General features: G+C 42.2%; 1 protein-coding gene across 2 annotated transcripts in view; it reads left to right on the top strand.

Annotated features, from left to right (window-relative positions):
- The window catches only part of SRGAP2 (SLIT-ROBO Rho GTPase activating protein 2), a 245,483-nt gene that overhangs the window by 206,224 nt on the left and 16,216 nt on the right, over positions 1–23,043 (top strand). For both annotated transcript variants that reach the window (XM_075064850.1, XM_032792531.2), the window contains exons 14-18: positions 2,209–2,286; positions 9,108–9,242; positions 10,737–10,842; positions 14,737–14,961; positions 18,797–18,876. In XM_075064850.1, coding sequence (XP_074920951.1) covers positions 2,209–2,286; positions 9,108–9,242; positions 10,737–10,842; positions 14,737–14,961; positions 18,797–18,876 — 624 coding nt within the window. The remainder of the gene's footprint in view (positions 1–2,208; positions 2,287–9,107; positions 9,243–10,736; positions 10,843–14,736; positions 14,962–18,796; positions 18,877–23,043) is intronic.

The following is a 23,043-nucleotide window of genomic DNA, read 5'->3' as shown; positions in this document are numbered from 1 at the left end:
ATTTTTTGAAATGCCCCTTAACAGAATAAGACGGGCAGAACTTTTTTTTTAAGGGTGTTTAAACTCATAACGAGGAATCAGAAAACCTAGATTCAGATCCTGACCCTGAACTCTAGGAAAGTTCACATCCAAATTTCATAACCTGAGTACATTCGTCTCTAATTTAAGTGAATCACATGGCTGCTTCAGTCTGCGGAGTCTCTTGTGCATGTTTAGAGTAGCCTAGTGCAGAACATGTGTGTTAGAATCCTACAGCAGGCACTACTAAGAACTCACCACTTTTCACTCGGAAGAGTCAGTAGTGTTGCATTATTGTCTGTCCTAAGCATAGGAAGACAGATTGGCTGCTGCAGGTACTTGAGGTGGGGAATGCTTTTGTGTTCAAGTTGCTCCTGTGTCTTTATCTCCTTTCTTGTCAAGTAACCTCTCCTTCCCCTTGTCCCCACCAATATCTGTCTTGCCTACTTACAACTCTCCCCTGCCTGGAGTTCTGAGTTATTCTCCTTGTCCACAATATTCAAGTGACCCTTCAGGGGAGCTGAGGTGCAGATTTATTTGCTTGGATAAAAGATAAATGTAGCATTTTGAGATTTTATTCTAAGTTGTGTGTTTTTTTTATTAAATGTTTAATAATAGCATGGAGAACGACTGCTAGTCAATAAGCTTGTATAGTGATGGGATTTGTTTTCATCCAACCAATACACAGAGCCAGAGAATAGGTTCAGTTGTAGTTTCCTCTTGTTTTAATGCATGTTGGAAACTATTATGTAGGTTCTCCCCATGTTTTCCCTCTTTGAGTACTAAATACAATATGCTAAAGAAAGCACAATTTGGGATTAGACACGTGTTCTTCTCGTACATATCCATGTCGGAGGAGAATTATAAAGAAATTAATGGCTTGACCCGTTAAAGTTCAGTTCTGTAACATGGTTATTATCTCTTACATCTGAATTGATGCTTTTGAATAAAGATTTCCTTGTAGATAGTGGATTGATTCCATTTTCATTCGCGATTTGCTGCATTTCGGTATATATTTATTTTCACTGTGCAATGTGATTGTGTTCTGATGATACCAGGAATAATTAAGGGCCGTATAACACAAGAATGTCATTGCCTGGAGATTAAAGTAGTACCATAATTTATGAGCAAAACAGCTGGCCACAGATGATCCAAAACAGCTTATTAGTTACATATTCAGTGCCGTAAATGTACATAAAGTTTTTTTTTGCAAAAGTCAAACTTCCTACTCCTGTCCAGAGGCTTGAACCATTTCCTTGTGCTGGAAAATTTTAGAAGTTAGTATGTTGGTTTTAAATGTTTGCTGCTCATTTTTAATGTTCCAACGAAGAGATTTTATAGGAATCGATTGGATTCCATCCGTTACTTGCCCCCATTAGTTTTAATGATTTTATAATACTTAACTACTCTGCTGGAATATCCTGAAAACTCCCCTAGAGTCCCAAATATCAAGTCACATTAGTGGTAGGTATACTTCTGTACTTCCTTCTAGTGAGGGAGGGAAGTAAATACTTTTCACTTTTTTCCTGGTGTGGAAGGGGAGTTTCTCCTTTATCTCTTGTTGTATTCTTAGATTTTTGCAGAAGGAGATTTTCCAAAGGGTATGAGAGTTTGGCCTGTCCTGCTTATTGGCATGGTTGTAATGTTCTAGGTGGATGGGATCCCACCCTGATTGTGCTGAGGGTGGGCAGAATTTCTTTTTTATAATTTCAACAGATGATATCAATGTTTATTTTTAAGGGTTTTTTTAAGCGTAATGACTTTAAATTTTTGCAGTTGCACAAAATTATGAGCTTTAAGCATTTTTTGAAAAGTTGTGAAAATTCTGATACACTTGTGGGAAATTATATAGGGGTCAGATGATGATTTAATGACAGTACACGTTAAGATTCAAAAAGTTAAAGCATTATAAACTGTTAAAAGTCAAATTGTCAACATCACATGCCAAATAAATATTCTTAAAACAAACTACATTCTCAAGCAGTGTGTTTCTTACTTTGTCTATTTGTAAACTTCAGTTATAAGAAAATGTTTTTGTTGGTTTGTGATATATGGTGAAACAGACATTTACTGACACTTTCCAATAAAAATAGCATCTTTTCAAATCGATAATGCAATATTACTTTGCCAGATGTGGAACTGAGTTGAAATCTTTGACTGTCATTGTGGGTTTCTCTTATTGCCTTACAGGACTGCAGCATGAAGGCATATTCAGAGTGTCTGGGTCACAGGTTGAGGTGAATGATATCAAAAATGCATTTGAGAGAGGTAAGGAGGATATGTTCTGTATCATACAATCACCACAGGTGTTACCATTCTAAAATACCTTTAGTGTTTTGGACACAACTGATTGTGCCTTGGGTAGTGTGTGTGTATGGGGGGGTGTCCTTTTTTTTTTTTTTTTTTCTGATACAGACTAACAGGGCTACCACTGAAACCTGAAGAGGAAATGTGTATGAAAGGATCAAAGATTCACACTCAGCTATACAGATATTCAGGGATTAGCTTCCATCAGTGTGCAGAGCTGGGGAAATCAGCAAATACAATGGGATTAAGGAAGAGCTGACAAGATCACTTTGTTGCATACAATGCTGAAAAGTAAAATAGGAACACAGCTGGCCTGCAAGTCAGCTAAATAAATGGGCTGTTTTATCTCCTCACTGTATTTGGCTATGGTGGCTCCCAGAGCTTTATTCATTGTCACAAGCATTTATTAGGCTGATGTCTACACTTGGGGAGTTTTTGCACTGCCAGTTTCACCTGTGATTAGGGAACTGGTGAAAGAAAAGCCTGCTGTTTTGTGTACTCACTTGCGTCCACAGGCATCAGATAGTGTTTACATTTGCAGCATTTCCATCACCAATGAGCAGTGCACTAAGGGCAGCTATCCCACAGTGCAGCTCTCTCCATTTTGACCATAGTTCTGGAAGTGGCAGGGGCTCCTTTGCTCTGTGGAGCAGCCATGGTCACTTGGCCAGATGAGTACTTGCAAATAAAACAGGAAAGGGAGTTTCAAAGTTCCCGGGTGCTTTACAGGGGGGAGGGGCGGACGTCTGTTTACCTGGCGTCAGAGCAGCAGAGCCTCTGGCCAGAGTGATCATTCTAGGCTATCCTCCGGAGGCTAAATGCTGTTTACACAGGAAGAACATGTCTCCAATTGCACATCACCGCAAAAGGATCAGAAGTAACAACTACACACTTCTCGTGGAGGTGGTTTTCTGTTTGCAGTAAAACTTCTGAGTTTCATCACAAAAAGTCATTGGCAAGTGTAGACGTTCCCACAGTTTTTGAGCAAAAAAGGGATTTTTTGCGCTTTAAATGGCAAGCGTAGACATGCTCTTAGGCATAGAATATTAGGGTTAGAAGAGACTTCAGGAGGTCATCTAGTCCAATCNGTCGTCTTATATGGCTTGCAGAAAGCTACTGCAATTCAGATAATGAAGAGGGAAAATTGTTAATTGCAAAATTACATTGGATGTTTTTCTAAAAGATCTGCTCTGGGAATTACTTTGGGGAAGTTCCCTTGCCTGGGTTATACAGGAGGTCAAACTAGATGATCACAGTGGTCCCTTCTGGCATTGGAGTCTATGAATTAAAGGAATTCTACAGCTCACTAAAAGGAAAACCACTAAATCTTTAAAAATATATATATGTTGAATTAAGTAACTTAACCTCTGTGCCTTATCTGACTCTTTTCTAAAATGGGAACAGTAATACACTATCTCACAGATATTGTTGAAATCTAATTGTTTGCAAAGTATTTTGTGATGGTCTGAAGACAGGGGCTGGAAAAGTGCATTGAACTGTTTGCCTATTACACAACTTCATCACTGAATTGCTTATGGTGGAAATTGGCAAGCTAGAAAGTGTCATTTACTGTGTTCTGGCGCAGGCCCAAAGAACAGCTTGCACTCCAAGCTGTCATTGTGAACTGGTATTTTTACAGTACTCAGTGCTTAGCCCAAAGGTCAGTGAGCACATGACATATGAAATGTTTTTGCAATAAAATGTCAGGCGCTTGTTCTGCAAAACTAAAATTTGTCATGTTTGGAATAAAGGAAAATCAATCTGAAAAATGTACAAATATGGAGCCATGAGGGCTGACTGTGGAGAGACCTCATCCAGAGGGCCACAACTTTCTGTGGTCATGCCCTGCATGAGAAGGGAGGGCATAGTAGGTTTTCTCTCATGTTTCTTCTCTGACACCTTGTGTACCAGTTGAGCCATAGGTGTTTGTGCAGAGTTAGTCATTGGAGCAACACCAACTGGCCTTCTCAAAGAGTGACCTTGGCAAAGCTGGCCAGCCACAGGTAGTTCATATGACACCATTGGTGCTATAACATTGCTGCTTCCAGAGGCATTGCGTGGAGCTGTGCCTTAAAGATGTTAATGCACCCCAATAACGGTCTTCTCCACTGAGTCCAGAGCAGAACTGGTGATCCTTGGTTTTGACTTGGTGCTTTTTCATTGCACATAGATATATTTATTCCTGTATAGCGTGGGATGGCAGTTACCATCTCTGCAAAAGGCAGTGTTATGTCTCTGGGATAATTCACAAACCAAATAGTACCTCCTTCAGAGACTGCTTCAGGCCCTGTGGACAGCTCTGTTCCCAATCCCTGACAGAAGGTGTATTGCTCCATGAAGTTTTGCTTGTGGATTTCAGAGTTGGTTTTTTATTTTTAAGTCAGCTTTGTGCTTGACTATTTGTTTTAATTTTCTCCCTTGGTTGCTCAGGACTCCAGCCAAGCCATTCCCCTTGTGGTGGAGAGCTGCATACGATTCATTAGCAGACATGGTAAGTTTACTGATAACAAAGTAATCATTTTTTGAAATGCCCCTTAACAGAATAAGACGGGCAGAACTTTTTTTTTAAGGGTGTTTAAACTCATAACGAGGAATCAGAAAACCTAGATTCAGATCCTGACCCTGAACTCTAGGAAAGTTCACATCCAAATTTCATAACCTGAGTACATTCGTCTCTAATTTAAGTGAATCACATGGCTGCTTCAGTCTGCGGAGTCTCTTGTGCATGTTTAGAGTAGCCTAGTGCAGAACATGTGTGTTAGAATCCTACAGCAGGCACTACTAAGAACTCACCACTTTTCACTCGGAAGAGTCAGTAGTGTTGCATTATTGTCTGTCCTAAGCATAGGAAGACAGATTGGCTGCTGCAGGTACTTGAGGTGGGGAATGCTTTTGTGTTCAAGTTGCTCCTGTGTCTTTATCTCCTTTCTTGTCAAGTAACCTCTCCTTCCCCTTGTCCCCACCAATATCTGTCTTGCCTACTTACAACTCTCCCCTGCCTGGAGTTCTGAGTTATTCTCCTTGTCCACAATATTCAAGTGACCCTTCAGGGGAGCTGAGGTGCAGATTTATTTGCTTGGATAAAAGATAAATGTAGCATTTTGAGATTTTATTCTAAGTTGTGTGTTTTTTTTATTAAATGTTTAATAATAGCATGGAGAACGACTGCTAGTCAATAAGCTTGTATAGTGATGGGATTTGTTTTCATCCAACCAATACACAGAGCCAGAGAATAGGTTCAGTTGTAGTTTCCTCTTGTTTTAATGCATGTTGGAAACTATTATGTAGGTTCTCCCCATGTTTTCCCTCTTTGAGTACTAAATACAATATGCTAAAGAAAGCACAATTTGGGATTAGACACGTGTTCTTCTCGTACATATCCATGTCGGAGGAGAATTATAAAGAAATTAATGGCTTGACCCGTTAAAGTTCAGTTCTGTAACATGGTTATTATCTCTTACATCTGAATTGATGCTTTTGAATAAAGATTTCCTTGTAGATAGTGGATTGATTCCATTTTCATTCGCGATTTGCTGCATTTCGGTATATATTTATTTTCACTGTGCAATGTGATTGTGTTCTGATGATACCAGGAATAATTAAGGGCCGTATAACACAAGAATGTCATTGCCTGGAGATTAAAGTAGTACCATAATTTATGAGCAAAACAGCTGGCCACAGATGATCCAAAACAGCTTATTAGTTACATATTCAGTGCCGTAAATGTACATAAAGTTTTTTTTTGCAAAAGTCAAACTTCCTACTCCTGTCCAGAGGCTTGAACCATTTCCTTGTGCTGGAAAATTTTAGAAGTTAGTATGTTGGTTTTAAATGTTTGCTGCTCATTTTTAATGTTCCAACGAAGAGATTTTATAGGAATCGATTGGATTCCATCCGTTACTTGCCCCCATTAGTTTTAATGATTTTATAATACTTAACTACTCTGCTGGAATATCCTGAAAACTCCCCTAGAGTCCCAAATATCAAGTCACATTAGTGGTAGGTATACTTCTGTACTTCCTTCTAGTGAGGGAGGGAAGTAAATACTTTTCACTTTTTTCCTGGTGTGGAAGGGGAGTTTCTCCTTTATCTCTTGTTGTATTCTTAGATTTTTGCAGAAGGAGATTTTCCAAAGGGTATGAGAGTTTGGCCTGTCCTGCTTATTGGCATGGTTGTAATGTTCTAGGTGGATGGGATCCCACCCTGATTGTGCTGAGGGTGGGCAGAATTTCTTTTTTATAATTTCAACAGATGATATCAATGTTTATTTTTAAGGGTTTTTTTAAGCGTAATGACTTTAAATTTTTGCAGTTGCACAAAATTATGAGCTTTAAGCATTTTTTGAAAAGTTGTGAAAATTCTGATACACTTGTGGGAAATTATATAGGGGTCAGATGATGATTTAATGACAGTACACGTTAAGATTCAAAAAGTTAAAGCATTATAAACTGTTAAAAGTCAAATTGTCAACATCACATGCCAAATAAATATTCTTAAAACAAACTACATTCTCAAGCAGTGTGTTTCTTACTTTGTCTATTTGTAAACTTCAGTTATAAGAAAATGTTTTTGTTGGTTTGTGATATATGGTGAAACAGACATTTACTGACACTTTCCAATAAAAATAGCATCTTTTCAAATCGATAATGCAATATTACTTTGCCAGATGTGGAACTGAGTTGAAATCTTTGACTGTCATTGTGGGTTTCTCTTATTGCCTTACAGGACTGCAGCATGAAGGCATATTCAGAGTGTCTGGGTCACAGGTTGAGGTGAATGATATCAAAAATGCATTTGAGAGAGGTAAGGAGGATATGTTCTGTATCATACAATCACCACAGGTGTTACCATTCTAAAATACCTTTAGTGTTTTGGACACAACTGATTGTGCCTTGGGTAGTGTGTGTGTATGGGGGGGTGTTTTTTTTTTTTTTTTTACAGTTCTACACTTTATAAATGACTCCAGGCAAAGAATCTTTTTTTCAGTGCTCACTAACTTTGAACATATAAAGTCCCTTGATATGTTATGCTTCATGTCTTGCAACATCACCGTGTAATAATCATTCAGAATTTCGGCCCGTCATGTTGGATTGCTTAAAGACTGCACACATTTCCTTTTTGGATTTAACTACTTAGTCTGTTTTCCTCCACCTTGTGAATAGACTCTATTCCATGCCTGGGGTAGGATCTCTTGCCCTTGACATTCCTTGTAAAGCAATATGACTACGTTTAGTCGATTCACCACCAAGAAAGAGAGTCCATTTCAACTCACTGTTCATTTTACTTTTATTTGGAGGGGTTTTGTTGGGTTTTCAGCTTGCATATACGATTGGCGTTGTGCACAAGCAACTTCTTGGGGGCCCTTCGGGGCCACAGCAAGTCATATCTGACCCAGTCTCCCTGCCACAGTGGGATCAGAGAGAAAGTTTTTAGCTTTCAGGTCAGTCCTAGGCTGGTCCTGCTTCCTCATACGTTTCATGTTGCAAGTGACGCATGATTTGTAAGTTTTCATGTTCACATCTCCACATTCCAGATGTGGGTGCATAGCAAATTGCTATCAGTGAGAGAGAGAGAGGGGTACGTATTTTAGAGATGCGATCTTGTTCTATGTAACCATGAGGTTGTTGAGGCTACAATGCATTTGGCTTTTATCTGAGAATGAAATACCTTGGAGAACAAAGGAAATGCATTTGTGGTGGGGTTGAGGGCTTACAACACCAGACTCAAAGACCACCTTTCTTAAAGTAAAGGATAGATGCCAGACATTTCAGGGAAAACAGCCAGTTATTCCAGTATCACCAAAATAACATTACTTTTTTTAGCTTCGTTTTGCTTGTCCCTCTAAAGAGGATGATATACAGAACTGACGAAGTTAACAATGATGTCTGTGAAGTTTATTACTTCATCCAGAACCCTTGGTAGCAGTTAATATCAAAGATAATGTTCTGGTTCATAGCAGGCCATTTATTATCCTGTGTGGCTATTAAAGTAATAGGCAAGCTTTGCTAATTTCCATCTCATAATGCATATATATAGCTTTGATTTGAGGTTTGCCCCATCATAAAATCTAATTATATTTGATGGGGAGTTTTCCATAGGGAACAGCTCCTTCAGTGTGTGTCGTCTCTCTTGTAACAGGCGAACTACAGTATAAGTAGTCACAAATTAACTGTGCATGAAACTTTATTTTCCTACCAATCCAGCACAATGTCTCCTTGTAAGACCTGTAAAGGTAGTGATTGGCGCAAGCATTGGCCTGCTGTGCAGGCCCCAAAGCAACCCACAGTGACTCACATAGCTGATTTGCCACAAATTGCTCACCTGGTAATGTGCTTCCTATCTCCTATAACCCAGTTAAGCAAATACTGGGTCTGTTCCCTCCAACCAAAACCACCTGGACTGCAGAGCCTCCCAAAGTTACCACAGCTCCAGGAATAATTTCATCCCAGTATGGTCATAGGTGGGGGACTCTTCCTCCATGTGTTGAGGTCAGGAGAGAAGGTCAACCCCTTTATCTGCCTGACTGAGGGCATGTAGCCACCTCCAGCCACAGAGGATGGCTGCCAAGGACCTTTCTTGATTGCTGTACTTAGAGGATGGCTTTCCCAATCACCCATTGCCTACTCAGTGTTTGGGGGACTAGGGAGTAACCTTTGGATTACATGGATCCTTCTTTCTGGCTGAGACATGTTCTAGCAGAGCAGCCAGATCCTCTGTCTACCAAGAAGTTCTTACTTTTCCTCCCTACCTCCTTTTATTTAAATTGTTTTTGTTGTAACTAGGGGAGGATCCACTGGCCGGAGACCAAAATGACCATGATATGGACTCAATAGCAGGAGTTCTGAAACTCTACTTCCGAGGGCTGGAGCACCCTCTGTTTCCGAAGGAAATCTTTCATGATCTGATTGCCTGTGTCAGTAAGTAGATGAAGGAATGGTGTTTTCTATTTAAATAGGAGACCTGCAAAAAAATGCAGATGACCCTTTATCAAACCTCTCCTCCCCCGCTCCCCATTTCCCACCAAAAAAGATCAGTTTATGGTCATAAGAGCCAACTTTTATTGCACCAGAAATGTTGATTTTATTTTCTGTCATAGCCCAGATTGCTTTTTTGAGCATCCCATCTTCATCCTCTCCCAAAATATTTCTCCTAATCCCTTTTAAGCTCTGTGCTCCAGCTACCATCCAGAGAGGATTGCTCAGATCTCTTTGCAGCACTGCTTAATCTCATGGCAGAGCCCGTTTAGGAAAGTGAATCTGAGATCAGAATGAAGTGGATCCTTCAGGATCTGCACCACAGCAGCATGTTTCCGAGATGGTGGCCACAGCATCTTCAGAGCCAAAGCTTCATAAGTAGTTCTGTTTTTTTAATAATAATTTGCACAAAATGCTCTTTTAAAGGCCTCAACTCAGAATGTGCTTGCATCTGCCATCTTGGAAGCCCACTGCTCTAGCAGAGTTTTCTTGACCAGGCTGCTATCCGTGTACATGCAGCACATCTGTTCTGGTGCATGCCATGTATTTCCAGAAGGAAAGCAGCTGTGTGTTTTAACCAGTCTGAATAACCCTTCCATAACCACAAGGAAGATTGCTTATGGATTCTCACTACTGAATGTATAATGTGAGAGTGATCACAGTCCAGGTATAAACAGCTTGGATTATTTCAAAGCTTTTTCTTTTTTGTTTGAAACTAAGTTTAAATAGTCCCATTATTGCCAAATCATTCAGCAGCAAAGAATGAATCTATTGTCCAGGCAGTGGAATAGCCATCAACAGCAGCCTTTGAAGTGGGGCAAAGATAACTGCTTCCGAAACAACTCATGGTTTTCTTCTCACAGTAAATGACTTTACAAAGCTTAATTCATATTAAATGAAAAGAAATCTGCTTCCAACTAACTTCATCCTTCTAGGGCTGAGGATTTATGCTGCCCACTTTTTTTTCTCAGTCTGCTGCACACAGAACTTTTAGCTCACCCTTTAGCTATGGTAATCTATTTTCTGAGTCAGACCAAACACTTTTTTGTTCAACATCCACCTTTTGTAGCTAATTGGAATGAGCTATTGTGTTGGATCTAGTGGAACAGACATCACTCAGTGCACCCACACTTAAGGGAACCTGCAGATAGATTACACATACCCTGCATCTTTGCAATAAAGGGCTTTGCTGAACAGGTTATGCATACATTACATCCTCCTTTAAGGCATTTCTGGAGAACACATCATACGCGTAACAAGAAGCAGATAGCCCCTTTCTTCCCCGAGATTCTGTGCTACTGTATCTTGGCTCCTATCTTTAATATTTTACACCCTAGTGCAGGGAATCTCCTAGCGTGCCACAAACGTGCAGATTCAGTGATTTCAGGTATGGCCATGGTGATGATTTAACTGTATGGTGCGCTTTCATTCTTTCAGCAATGGATAACTTACAAGAAAGAGCACTACACATCCGGAAGGTCCTTCTGAGCTTGCCTAAAACCACTCTGATTGTAATGAGATACCTCTTTGCATTCCTCAGTCAGTGAGTATCCCTGAAAGTACCAGAGCTCTGCAGTAGATGTTGGGATTGGTATAAATATGTTGAATGAGAGGACTGCAGATTTGACAGTGTGTAGTTTCTGATCCAGAGCAAGTAGTTCAGGGTACAAGCGGCATTCTCTTTGCTGGTAGCAGTTTGTTGCCTCTCAGCCTGCTTACTTAACTATTGTATCTATTTTGCTGGGCTTGTCAGCATTGCAAATGGTATCCAGAAAATACTTGAGCAACCTAAACAGAGTTCTTGAAATGAAAATTAGTAATACTGGAGCTAGCCTGGTAAACTAGTGGAAGTGCAACATGAATGATCAGGGTCTGGGTCCCAGGCTAGCAAGAATTGGGAATACTGCCTACTCCATCCTTGTTGGGGTAGATGGGCTCAAAATGCATAAGATCCTTACTCCCCAGCTGGTGGGTACATGGAGCTCTGTTGGCAGAGGGAACCCAGCCTTATTCTCCTTGCATGCTGTGGGGCTCTTGATGATGCTAAGAGGAGGACATGTTCCATCCCTCCATATATTCTGTATGGAAGCTGATAACATTGAATGAGTGGTCCAGTGGTGATGTCCTTCATCATGTTCACATTGGGGCAGGTACAAAACAGAGAGAGACTGCATTTGAGAGGAGATGTTTAACTATGGTATATATACAATATTTGGACTTGAATCAAAAACCTAGATCTCTACGCTCCTAAACTTTGGCAGAGACTGAATCTGACCTTCCCATCTGGCACCTTTGTAACAGACTAAACCAAAATTCTGGATCAGGACATCCCCAGAAGTTTTTGGATCTGGAGCTAAATTTTGCAGCCTCCCTCTGGAGACCACCAAAGTTCCCTGAAACGTTATACTAAAACCAAGCAATAGAAAACCAGGCACTGTCCCAGTGATTATATATTGGCATTGCTCTGTGGATTCCTGTCTGGTTGACCAGTTGCATCAGGGGAGTGACAGTACAAGAAGATTCAACCTTCCATACTTCAGAGCTGAATTTTGAGGCGCAGCTCTGCAGAGCTCAGTCATCTTAATTGCATCATTTTGGCAGCCTGGAGGATGGATGTCTCAATCCTTTTCCTCATGATGGGTTTAACACCTTGTACTGCAATTTGAGGTTTCAGCTATAAATAACTTATAGAGGGATATGGAACCTCTTGTCCTTTCTCTCATCTGTCTCCCACAGGTCATTAAAACTAGCTAGACAAAGCAGCCCTTTCTGCCCCCACTGTGCCTCCAATAAAATGGAGGAAAATTCGACTTCCAGAATGGATTCGTTTTCCCATTGGAGAAATAGGGTGTGTTTAGTTTGTATGGAGCTTGGGAAATCTATTTCTACAACTGCTTTGAGAAATCTTATTGATTTTTAACTAATAAGTACATATGCTATGGCCATTGAATGACCAGTCTTACACAACAATACAACAGACATTATTCATGAAATAAAGCATAGCCCGAAAACTCAGGGGATCAAACTCTGTTTAGACATGCATATGCAACTCCCACTGACTTCTGAAGCTGAGATAAAAATCACTGTAGCTTGTTGAATTGTCTTGGCTCCTAATTGGAGTAGCCGCACTTCCAAAAACTAACTTGAAAAGCAAAGGACTCTAAATAAACCCTAAGGCTGACTTCATAGCAAAACTGAAAGTGATGTAAATCCAACCTCAGCCTGCAGACAGTACTCCCTAAAGTTGTAAAATCCTCAGTACTGCAAACTAAATAGGACCAGGCCTGGTCATACTCGAATGGGAGACATTCTAGAGTAACCCAGTATGCAGCAGGAGATGGAACTGCTGTTTCAGTAGATTACTCTTCCTGCTAAGTATTGAACTGCTGCCCCAGATTGATGTAATATCATTGTATTTTCTAGGGATATTATCTCCACTTGTGGTGATTACGGAGCCCATTTCACTTGAGATAAGTTTAGTGGAATGTTAGGATGCAAAGTGGGCAATCTAAATATGATAGCTAACTATGTATTTTCATTGAGATGGTATTTTTCTTTGTCCTAAATGCTGTGCGCTCTTTTAAAGAGCTTGGGTAATAAGAGTTCTCAGAGCAGTTGTGCTGATGTGTTGTGCTCGTGGGTTCAACCTCAGAGGTGGCCGCATTTCTATGCGGGGTGGTGGTGGTTAAGTGATTCCTGCATATATAAATTTGCAAAGCACTTCAGGCTTCTTCTGGATGCAAGCAGGTTATTAAAATAAGATGATGATATTTTGGTTTTACTGCTCATGTGGCAATCGACATTAAATAATTCAGAGACTTGAGTCCTGTTACCTGTTTTTGAGGCGCTAGTACATCAGCTGCTCCTGAGATGCCCAGTCTCTTATGTAAAACTTGGTAACGAATTTAAAGAGTCTTATTAAAATGGTCCAGGGCATTTGTTGAATCCGATCCTATATATATTGCAGAAATTGTTACTGCACTATGGAAAACCAAAAAACATTCACAAGATTACCACTGTCTTTTCCTCCACCCAAGCTCTGGCGTAGGAAAGAGAGACTCTGCAGTGCAAGAAGAGAAACTTTCCACAATAGTGCTGTGAAATTCTTCGATGCCTTGGTATTCTCATTCCACAGATGTCACTTCTGGAGTCATTGAAGTGAATGTTTCCTTCCAGCCTTAATAGCTTAATTATTTTAAGAAGTGAACTGGAAAACGGTCTTTCAAGGGGGTTGTTCTAGTACTTAGCTCTCTGTTTGGTGCTTAACCATTAACTGATGCCTTGAAAGGCTTAAATTACAGGTCTGGGGATAAATTTATTCTGATTAAGGAAGTGTTGCTGTGCAGAGACTCGGTGTTCTGGCTGCACTTGGTAAATCCTACAGATCGGCTCCAGGAAAAGCTGCTAACAAGAAACGTCTTGGTCTTTGGGAAGGGGTTTGGTTTGGAGAATACTACCAAGCACAGAGTCAGGCAGAGGAGATCAGGTTTTGCTCTGGAACTGGATGCAGGGCCGCAGTGAGATAATAAACAGCAGTCATAAGGCAGGATATGCTTCTGCGTGTGAAGTCAGCTTCCCAAAGCCTTTCAAAAGAACAGTCCCCAAACCTCTACAATCTCATGGAGGTTTTTAACTCCAACTGGCCTTGCTTTTCAACTTCAAAGGGTTTCAATATGTCCCTGTAGCTAATACTAAAAGTCCAAGTGGCTGCTTCCATAGGGAGCGTTGGCTTATTCTTGTGCTATTGGGAGCCTTTGGGCTTGGAAAGAACTCAGTTTCAAGGAGGGTGCAAATGGAAAGAAGCAGAAGGGCTCCTTGGTTGCCAGCTCCCTTGCTGTGTTCGGTGCTGCAGGCTGTGATGTGTGGAGCAGCAATGACTCAGTCAGGCCTGCCTTGGCCTCTTGACTGGATGTAAAGTGTTACTGCAGCAGCTGCTATCGGAGCAGGGTGCAGAGAGTCGACCGCATGGAAATAAATCCCCAGCAATGAAATTCAGTCTGCGTGAAGAATAAAGCTATTGAAAAGAGGAACAGTCTGACATTTTCTTTCTTTACCAATGCTGCATGTGCTGATTGAGGAGGATGTTAGGGAAATGGAAAAATGCCTTAGTGATTGAGTAAAGAAATCAGCATGTCAGCAAGCAGCAAAGTTTTCTCTGTTTTTCAGTACGGATTTCAGCTAGGAATCTGTCTTCATGCAAGCCGTGTCAGATCAGGCTGTCAGATCCTGGTAGGTGCGTCTAGAGGTTCCTCCTTCCCCAATAAATTCCAGTCACTTTTATCTTTCCTTTATTGATGCAGAATGTTCTGTTCCTAGCAGAAGGGGCTTAAAGAGCAGAGCACCCGAAGCTAGACCTCTCGATTTAGATGTTGGCTCCCTAGCAGGAGGTGTCAGTATTGTTGGCTCGTATTAATCCTCTTCTCCCTGTCTTTTGCAGTTTATCTCAGTTCAGTGAAGAGAACATGATGGATCCCTATAACTTGGCCATCTGCTTCGGGCCCACACTGATGTCTGTGCCTGAAGGCCACGATCAGGTTTCCTGCCAGGCTCATGTCAACGAGCTGATCAAAACCATCATCATCCAACATGAGAACATCTTCCCAGGACCGAGAGAACTGGAAGGCCCAGTCTACAGCAGGGGTGGAAGCACTGAGGATTACTGGTACAGTAGGAGCCATTAGGGAGCAGAGGAAGGGGGCCAGCACTTAATGTTGTCATTGAGTAATTGGGTGTTGTAGTTATGCATACTGCATTGTGTCAAATTCCAGCCTCCAACACCAATCGCAGAATTTAAAGGAATTTTGGGGGGGTGGGGGGAGAAAACACGGATTGCGGAAGAAACAAGATGGCTCTTGTCCTTTCAGGGAGCCAGTGACTTACATGAAATAGGCCCTGTAAGAAATAGCCAGTGACCCAAATGTCAAACCTGTGCTTCATTCTATTGAACGAAATAAATGACCACAGTTAGTCTTGTAGCTGTGATGACCATTATCTCCTGGAGGAAGCCACACAGACAGTATGTTGACTGTGTTCATCCCTTATGTTCTTACTTTTCTCATTTTTCTGCCTGTTGTAAGTGACATTCCTTGAGGTACAGGGTTGATTGCAGCTGAACCTAGAAAGGTGTAACGTGGGTTAGTTTTCAGGAGAGTGCTGACCGGGGGTTAAATAGAAAATCACCATTTCCATCCAACCAAAACCCCAGGAGGCCTGGCGCACATTCTGTCAGAAGGCAGCATCTGGAAACGATTGAGCCAGAGTGGCTCCTGTCATCTGGGGTGGAAGGTAGTGGAGGGAGGGGGAAGGGAGGTGTTTGCTTTCCTAGTGATTGAATTGATCTCACCCACCTCCCGCTGAAAGGAAGAATGTTTAACTGTCTCACTGCCCTTGCCCCCGGAAGGCAAATGACTTTCTTGTGTTGATATTAAAAAAGGAAGTCACTCTGTTGGCAGAGCTTGTTGACTTTTTTTTCTGCCGGATTACAGGATAGGATAATTCATCAACCATCTGACCACTAGATATGAGATGTGAGGAGAGACTGTTTTTTTACAAACTGCTAGAAGTTTTTAAGAAAGGGCTATTGCAATGGCATTTTGATTGATTTACTCTTCATGGCTTCCATTGATTTTTACTGGCTGGCTGAGCTGTATGGGCTGACTTTTTTTTAAATCCTTTCAGAGACCTGTATTTTCATTATGTGTGAGGTTTCCCCTAGGCGAATGGGAGCTGTCATAAGGAATTAATAAGTTAAATATTTAGCATGTGATTATTGCAATTAATGCATTGTACATGTTGTTTATTGTGTTAAAATGTACATGGAACTTGACAGGGATGTATAGGGGATAATTCCTACCCCAAATTACTAATACTTAGGCAAATACAGTACATGGTGAAGGGGATCTCTGGGGTTTCTTATGTTACTCTAGTGTCTGGCTCCCAAGTGCTCTTTCCACTTAGAACTTGCTTTGGAAAACATGAGGGTGCCTGGCTTCAGACATGCCATTAGATCTACAGCTGAGAAAGTGACCATGCAAAATCATGTCCTCCTATGCTGACCGTCAGTGCATTTTGGGGGTGGGAAGGCAAAGTCTCATCTGCTTTTAAAAAAAAAATACATTAAAATGTTCTTTAGGTTCCTAGCACTTACCTCTATTTACTTTGCTTGTCTATTTTTCTTCATACCCCCCTCCCCCCTTTCCTACTTACGGGGGAAACCAGGGAGGGGTGGAGTTCAGTGTGATTTAAAATGTTTGAAGAAATGAATCAGGAAAAAACATCTGGTTATCATTCAAGCCTCGTGGTAGCTGTGGTATTAAGTGGCTGTTAGTCATTACCCACAGGGCTTTCTGCTTCAGAGCCTGCACGTGGCAAAGTGGATCCCCTCCTGGCTGAGCTGGTTCATCAGACAAAGGGAGATGAGTGCATTTTCACCTGAACGCTGCTTCTTCCCCAGCCTCAACCTCAGCTACCTTCTCTTGTCCTTACCTAGTAATATACAAATGATGATGCTCCAGTGCAGAGGCCCCCCGTGGCTAGGAGCCATCCTTGATGTGTGCTGTGCACATTCCTTTCCATGCTCTCACTGTGTGGCTGTCACTTTAAATCAGCAGCTGCTGGGGAGAATGGAAATGACTTGCGCTGGGAGCATAGAGGGTGAGACACAACGTACAGTTTGCAGTTGAGATTTAGGCCCTTCATATGGGCACCTTTAAAAAACCTATCCCATGTCTGTCCGTCTGAGCAGATTGACTCCACATGAGAATATACAGTGTTAATGGGGTGGTGGTCAGAGTCAAGGAATCTTATGTGAACATTAGAATTGATGAGGAGAACAGTGTATAAAGATGCTCAACTTGGCTTGCATTCATCTGGCAATATATATTGCCAACATTCCCTGTTGATTTGTGTAGAACTAAGCAGCCTAGCACTCCTCCTTATAGCATCCAAGCACCCATGTGATCCATAGAGAGAAAAGATCTCTTTACAGCAGGGGCAGGGGGTTTTTGGTTGGAAGTGTTCTATGAGGGGGGAGGGAAGGAATGTGATCCTGCTTCTTTTCACAGTGTTTAGATCATTAGAGCTGTTTGTATGCTACATCACTGCACAATCTGGGTGAAACTTTAGCCTGTAATACTATAGCCCTCCTGGGGCTTTCTGTTGGCTTTAGGTTCTTTGATTAAATTTTGCAGTGTGTTTATCCTGCCTAGTAAAGGATGGGAAAGTTAACTAATGCCTCCTGAGGTGTGGTCTTTGAAGAGGGCTAGGAAGCAGAGTGATTGTTATATGTAATGAGATCCTGGGATTGTTCAGGCTCCTCTTTTTTTCATTTTCTTTTTTAAATGGGGGAGATGGATCTCGCTAACAGATTCTTAAAAGGAGAGTATGAGGTGTCAGTGAACTTACTCTAACCTTTTCAGGGCCAAAAAGACTGATCATGTTATGATCCTCAGAAGAGATGTAAAAACTGCTTTTGAGATGATTTAAGGTCCACTCAGTCTGGTGCATGGAGGCCATAAACCTAGAGCAAGCAAGTTTTCCCTTCAACAATATATTCCTGTATAGAGGCGGGGAGAGTGCTCCTCATGTGGAATAGTTAGCGGTATCATTGCTAACTGGCAGTTCAGCTCTGCAGGGTGATTTGGGAGAGTGCCTGAATTTTCTTCCCTTTGTTTTCCACTTCTTACATGTGTGATCTTCGTTAAGCTCTGTCTCATTTCATATAATAGAGGTGCTTAGGCATCTGTAAATAGACTTATGCCAGTTAAACTGATATGAGAGTCAGTTATTTGGTGAAATTAAGACAAAAACGTTTTAAATTGATCAGAAGAAAAGAATCTGAAGCATCCTATTAAATCGTGGAATCATCTCCTGTAGGGCAAGTGAGACATTCAGTAACTTGAATAACTAACTAATGAGAGCAATGGATAATATCGTGTAGAGAATAATCCTCGAGTGCCACAGAAGATGAACAAGACTTCTGTTAGGCCTTTTCCATCTGTAACATCTAAAATCTTCTGAGGGCCCAGTTATGAGATCTAAACTCAGGTTTCCCTGATATACATAAAGTGAAAAGGCTACTCCAGGTGCTCATGGAAGTAGAGACTCAGCTTGATTTTCAACAACATAATTTTCAATGCCTGTAAGTGCATCCACTTCTAAAGAGTGCCTGACAGAATGGAATCCAGGTTTGATACCACTGTATAAAGCTCCTAGTATTCATAGACACAGAAATGTAAGTCTGGAAGGGACCTTGCAAAGTCATCAAATCCAGCCCCCTGCACTGAGGCAGAACCAAATACATGTAGGTCATCCTTGAAAGATGGTTTTTAAGAACAGGTTGAATCTGTTCTTAAAAACCTCCAATGATGGGGATTCTACAACCTCCCTTGAAACCCTATTTTAGAGCTTAACTACTCAATTAAGTGTGACTGTTTTTGTAGATATAAAATGACTTTTCCTCCAGTGTAATGCATTGAATGTGTTTCCTCCCACTGCAGTGAAAGTCCTCATGGAGAAACAGCCTCAGCAGAAGATTCAGTTCAGGATATAGCAGCTGAGCATCATACCAGTGATGATGGTACGTGATGCGTTTTAGCTGTCCAGGGATTTTGGTTTTTTTGCTGGGAATGGGGATGCTGTCTTAAATTTAAAGTGCCGATAATCCGTTGGGGAGTTGAATCAGAAAAGCTGTTTGCAACGTCTACCAAAAAATTGGAAGGCACACTGCCATCAGGAATCTTTCAAACCTACTCTAAAAAATCCTGTTTTCCAAAGGTGCCCTCCCAGAGCAGCAAGCGTAGACAGACTCCTGTCGTCTGTAATGCTCTGCACAAGCTTTTCTGCTCTCCTGTTGTTTAAACAGGTCTTTGAGCTGGGGAGCATGAGCTAAGCAGAAAGCCAAACAGTCAACGTGTCCTTGCCTGCTCTCCCACTCCCTCTCCCTCTCCCTGTGCTGTCTGCCAAGCTTCTTCCCTTTCAGTGGCCTTGGCAGGCAGCCGCATATTCATCAGTTGCAATTGTTTTATTTAAAACAAGCAAGCAAAAACACCTCCTACCTTCTCCCCACGAGCCAGTCTCAGGGACAGGGAATCCCTGCTGATTCTTGGTTTCTGTTGGGGATCTCCTCCACTGCCCTTCTCCTGGCCTCGGTAACTATGAGAGTATTGTAGCCTCTGCTTGACCTTTCCAGCTGTCTCCTGATGCTCCCCAGCCTTGTGCAGAGTCCAGGGAGGAAGAGACAGTACAACCCCAAACTCACGGATTCCCATTTCTCACCGCTATTGGTGAAAATGCCCCCTTTTAGGGTTTGGGGAAAACCATGCACATGAGCTCCTTGCACAGCAGTGTGGAGGGGCGAGTATGTTGTCAGTACCAGTGCATAACAAAGTGTAACTGCAGTCCGAAGCAGCAAAACTGACTTGGAGTGGTGATCAATGCCCAAAGCAAACTGACCAAATAGAAACAGAAATGCTTGTGTTATGTCTGCTGGTTGTAATTGTCCTAGAGAAGCACCTGTGACTACAGGAGCTGCACCATCTTCAGATGAAAATGTGACTTTTCAATTTGATTGCATGTCTTGAATTGTTCTTTAGCAACCTATTCAGTAGCATTGGTTTGTTCTCCTGCGCTCCCCCTGCGGTGTCTGCACCAGTGGTTAACCGGCTAACCTATCCCATAGCTTGGAAACGTTCATGTTGGCTTAATGTTGCTGGTGCGCTAACAAGGAAGTAAAGACTGATGAGCCATGTTGTCTGCCATCTCTGTTAGAAATATGGGAATCAAGGAGAAAAACTAGTTCTTTAACTGGGAAAAACACAGTCGAAAGAGACTTTTAATCAAGGTTGTCGGGTATTACAGAGAGTATGGGTGTAAAATGATGTGCCTCTCATGTCCCCTTTAAACATCTTGTTCCTCTGAAAGTCAATCCCTTTGGAAACCTTGGGAGAGCCTTTCCCTCTGTTATGTACGTACCCAGTAAGGAATGACATCACTCAAAGGAAAGGCAGACTCTGATGCCTGTTTACCCAGGACTGTAATTCTGTTTGCGGACACGCTGATAGGTGGACGTTCTTGGCTTGTGTTTGAATGCTATTGTTGAACAGTTTGTATAGCAAAAGAGCAAGATGATTAGAGATGGGTTGTGAGCTAGAGCTGGGCTCCATCCCAAAGCCACTAGGGCTTGGCCTTGAGGAGTCTCATGCAAGGTGAGATCAGTGTTGGCTTGGAACAGCTTCCCACAACCTGTATAGAGTGTATGGAGGGAGAGTTTGACACCTGGAAGGAGGAAGGGAGAAGAACTGTGCCTTTGTCACTGCTGAGGGGGTCAGGAGGTTTTTGTTAACTGGGAGGGAAATAAAGGTGCCTTTTGGTAGCAGCAGGGAGGTGAGTTAGATCCCCAAGACAGGCTCTTGAGAGGTGCCTTGGCAGACCAGCAGGTGGCCGGAGATGTACCAGGTGAGGGGTACTGGCAGAGCAGGATCTCTTTGTAGCCACCCACATAGGCCTGCACTGCTTGGCACAAAATGGTGCCTTCAGGGCTAACTCTTGAGAGGAGCCCAGTGGAAGTTAGAGGGACTCAGACCCTCTCTGAATTTGTCCCTCAGTCTTCAAGAGAAGAGATTGAAGAGCCGCTTGGTTGGATGAAGGAGCTCAGCTCTGGGAGTGGTGCCAAGAAGCAATCCAGACCAAGTGAGACTGTCATCCGAGGCATGCTCAGTAGCCTAGGCTGGGTTTGCAAACTAAGTCCTTTCACACTTCGGTTAGTGGTTGAGTCAGTTTCTGGATGTGAGGTGAGAAGTTTTTCTCACTCATTCAACTAGCCACTCTAACGCAGAACCATCTAGCTGGCTTGTGCATGCTACTCATACCATGGGGGCCTGGTCTGTTTAGCAGCTGCCTAGTGACAAACATGTGAGCCTGGAAAATACTTTGCCCCTGATCTCCAGGGTTAGAAGCTGGATCCTGGGGCAGAGAGTTGGAGGGAATCAGCATCTAAGAACAAGGCTGTGGTTTCTGGAGCTGCCATTCTGTTAATGTTCATTGCGATGTAAGAGTGATCAGACACTTGGTTGCTGGGACTGGCAGAGGCAGGCCATAGATACGGTGAGGGTGCAAGTGCATTTCCATGTTCACTATGTCATGAATTGATGGAGAGACAGTAAACTGCTGCTCTCCAGCACTGATTTTTGAGACTAGGAGTGAGAGTTGTTTGGCTTAGTCTTTTGGTCTTTATTCCCAGCTCTTTCCTTGGAGCCTGAGCCTAATAGGGCAGCAGTACTGGAAATTTGAGTCTAAAATCACTTGTCTGGCTAAAATCCAGAGTCCTAAAAGGCAAATCGGAAATGTAAGAAACCCGAGTGCACTGCTCATTTGGAATAATAAACAATTGTTAATGAAACAAAGATGAAATTTATCAAAATAAAATAAAATCTAGTTCCCTAACTTGTAATTAAACGTAAAACAAAAACAAAAAAACCCTAAGTTTTTAAATGGTATGAATGAACTGGTTCCAAGAACCAAATAAGCAAGAGGAAAGGAGGGGGCCAGAAGCAGATAACCACATGCTCAAGGGAATCTGGACTGGAAAAAAAAGTATTCCAAGCTGAAAACAAGTGAGCTATTTTTCCCCGATGCAAACACCTTGCAGGCTGGTGGGGGTGGATGACTGGACTCCTTTGTGGTTGTCCATAGACGTATCTGAAGTGTATAATTAAGTAGAAGCACTGCTGTCTGGTTTTGTGTTAGGAAAATCCATTATTGAAGGCTAAATCCAGCAAATGTTGTGCCTGCTTGGTCTTAGCCCTCAGTCTGTCCATGCTCTGCAGCCACAGACACTAATCACACTTCTAGAGTGGGTAATAATTTTGTTCTGCTGTTTGATCAAACAATGGTACTACAGCCCCTGTTCACCCTGCAGGATTTATGCTGCTCTGAGAATCATGTCCAGGCCACTGCTGATCCTGCTCAGGGAAGTCCTACATGGCGTAATTCCTGTGCACATGCTTTCCCCAAGGAATAACTTGAAGGGCTTACTACTTGATGTTTGTTTTTGGTCATCTCTGCCTGGCCACTGCACTGCCAAAGGCAGCCATGAAGAAGCCTCCCCTAATTCCAGTGGCAGGCTAAAGACAAAATAAGGGCACATCTTTCCTTGGCTTGCACCAGGAAGAGGGTCTCTTGCTCTGGAAGGATCAGGAAAAGAGCTGTGTGATCCCTGAAGTGTGCTGCTTTAAAAAGAAGCCAATCCCATCAAGAGGCAGCTGGCCCCCAGCTCCTTAAAGATGATTGTAAGTTGTAGATAATTAGGAAGTAGGCAGTCAAGCTCACTCAATTACCTGATTCCAGCCTAGAGCTGTAATTTGTATCCTGGCTGCAAAAGAGAATTTGCCAAGGACAGAACTGTAAATCTTAAAGTGATCCAGGCTATATGAGTTTGATCCATCTGACTGTCTAGATACCTATTCTGTCCCCACCTCCATAGTACAAGTGCCACAGGTTAGTATCTGGTCACTGTGCGTTATGAGACTGTCTGTCTGTTTTAAATTGTAAGCTCCCCATGCAGGAGCTGTCTTGTTCCATGTATTGTACAGCTCTGAGGGCCCTTGGATTGTGCTTGATAAACAGTGTGAGCTCATCATAACATGCAGCCATGCAGGCATTTAATATTTTTATTAGCTTCCATGACAGGCCAGCTGTTGCTCTGAACAGATCAGCCTCCTACAGTGCCAGGATCTGTAGTGTTCTG

Source organism: Chelonoidis abingdonii, chromosome 4, assembly GCF_003597395.2.
Source record: "Chelonoidis abingdonii isolate Lonesome George chromosome 4, CheloAbing_2.0, whole genome shotgun sequence".
NCBI classification, from domain to species: domain Eukaryota; kingdom Metazoa; phylum Chordata; order Testudines; family Testudinidae; genus Chelonoidis; species Chelonoidis abingdonii.
Note: the sequence above shows the minus strand (reverse complement) of the source record. Positions and strands in the feature narration are given on the sequence as shown.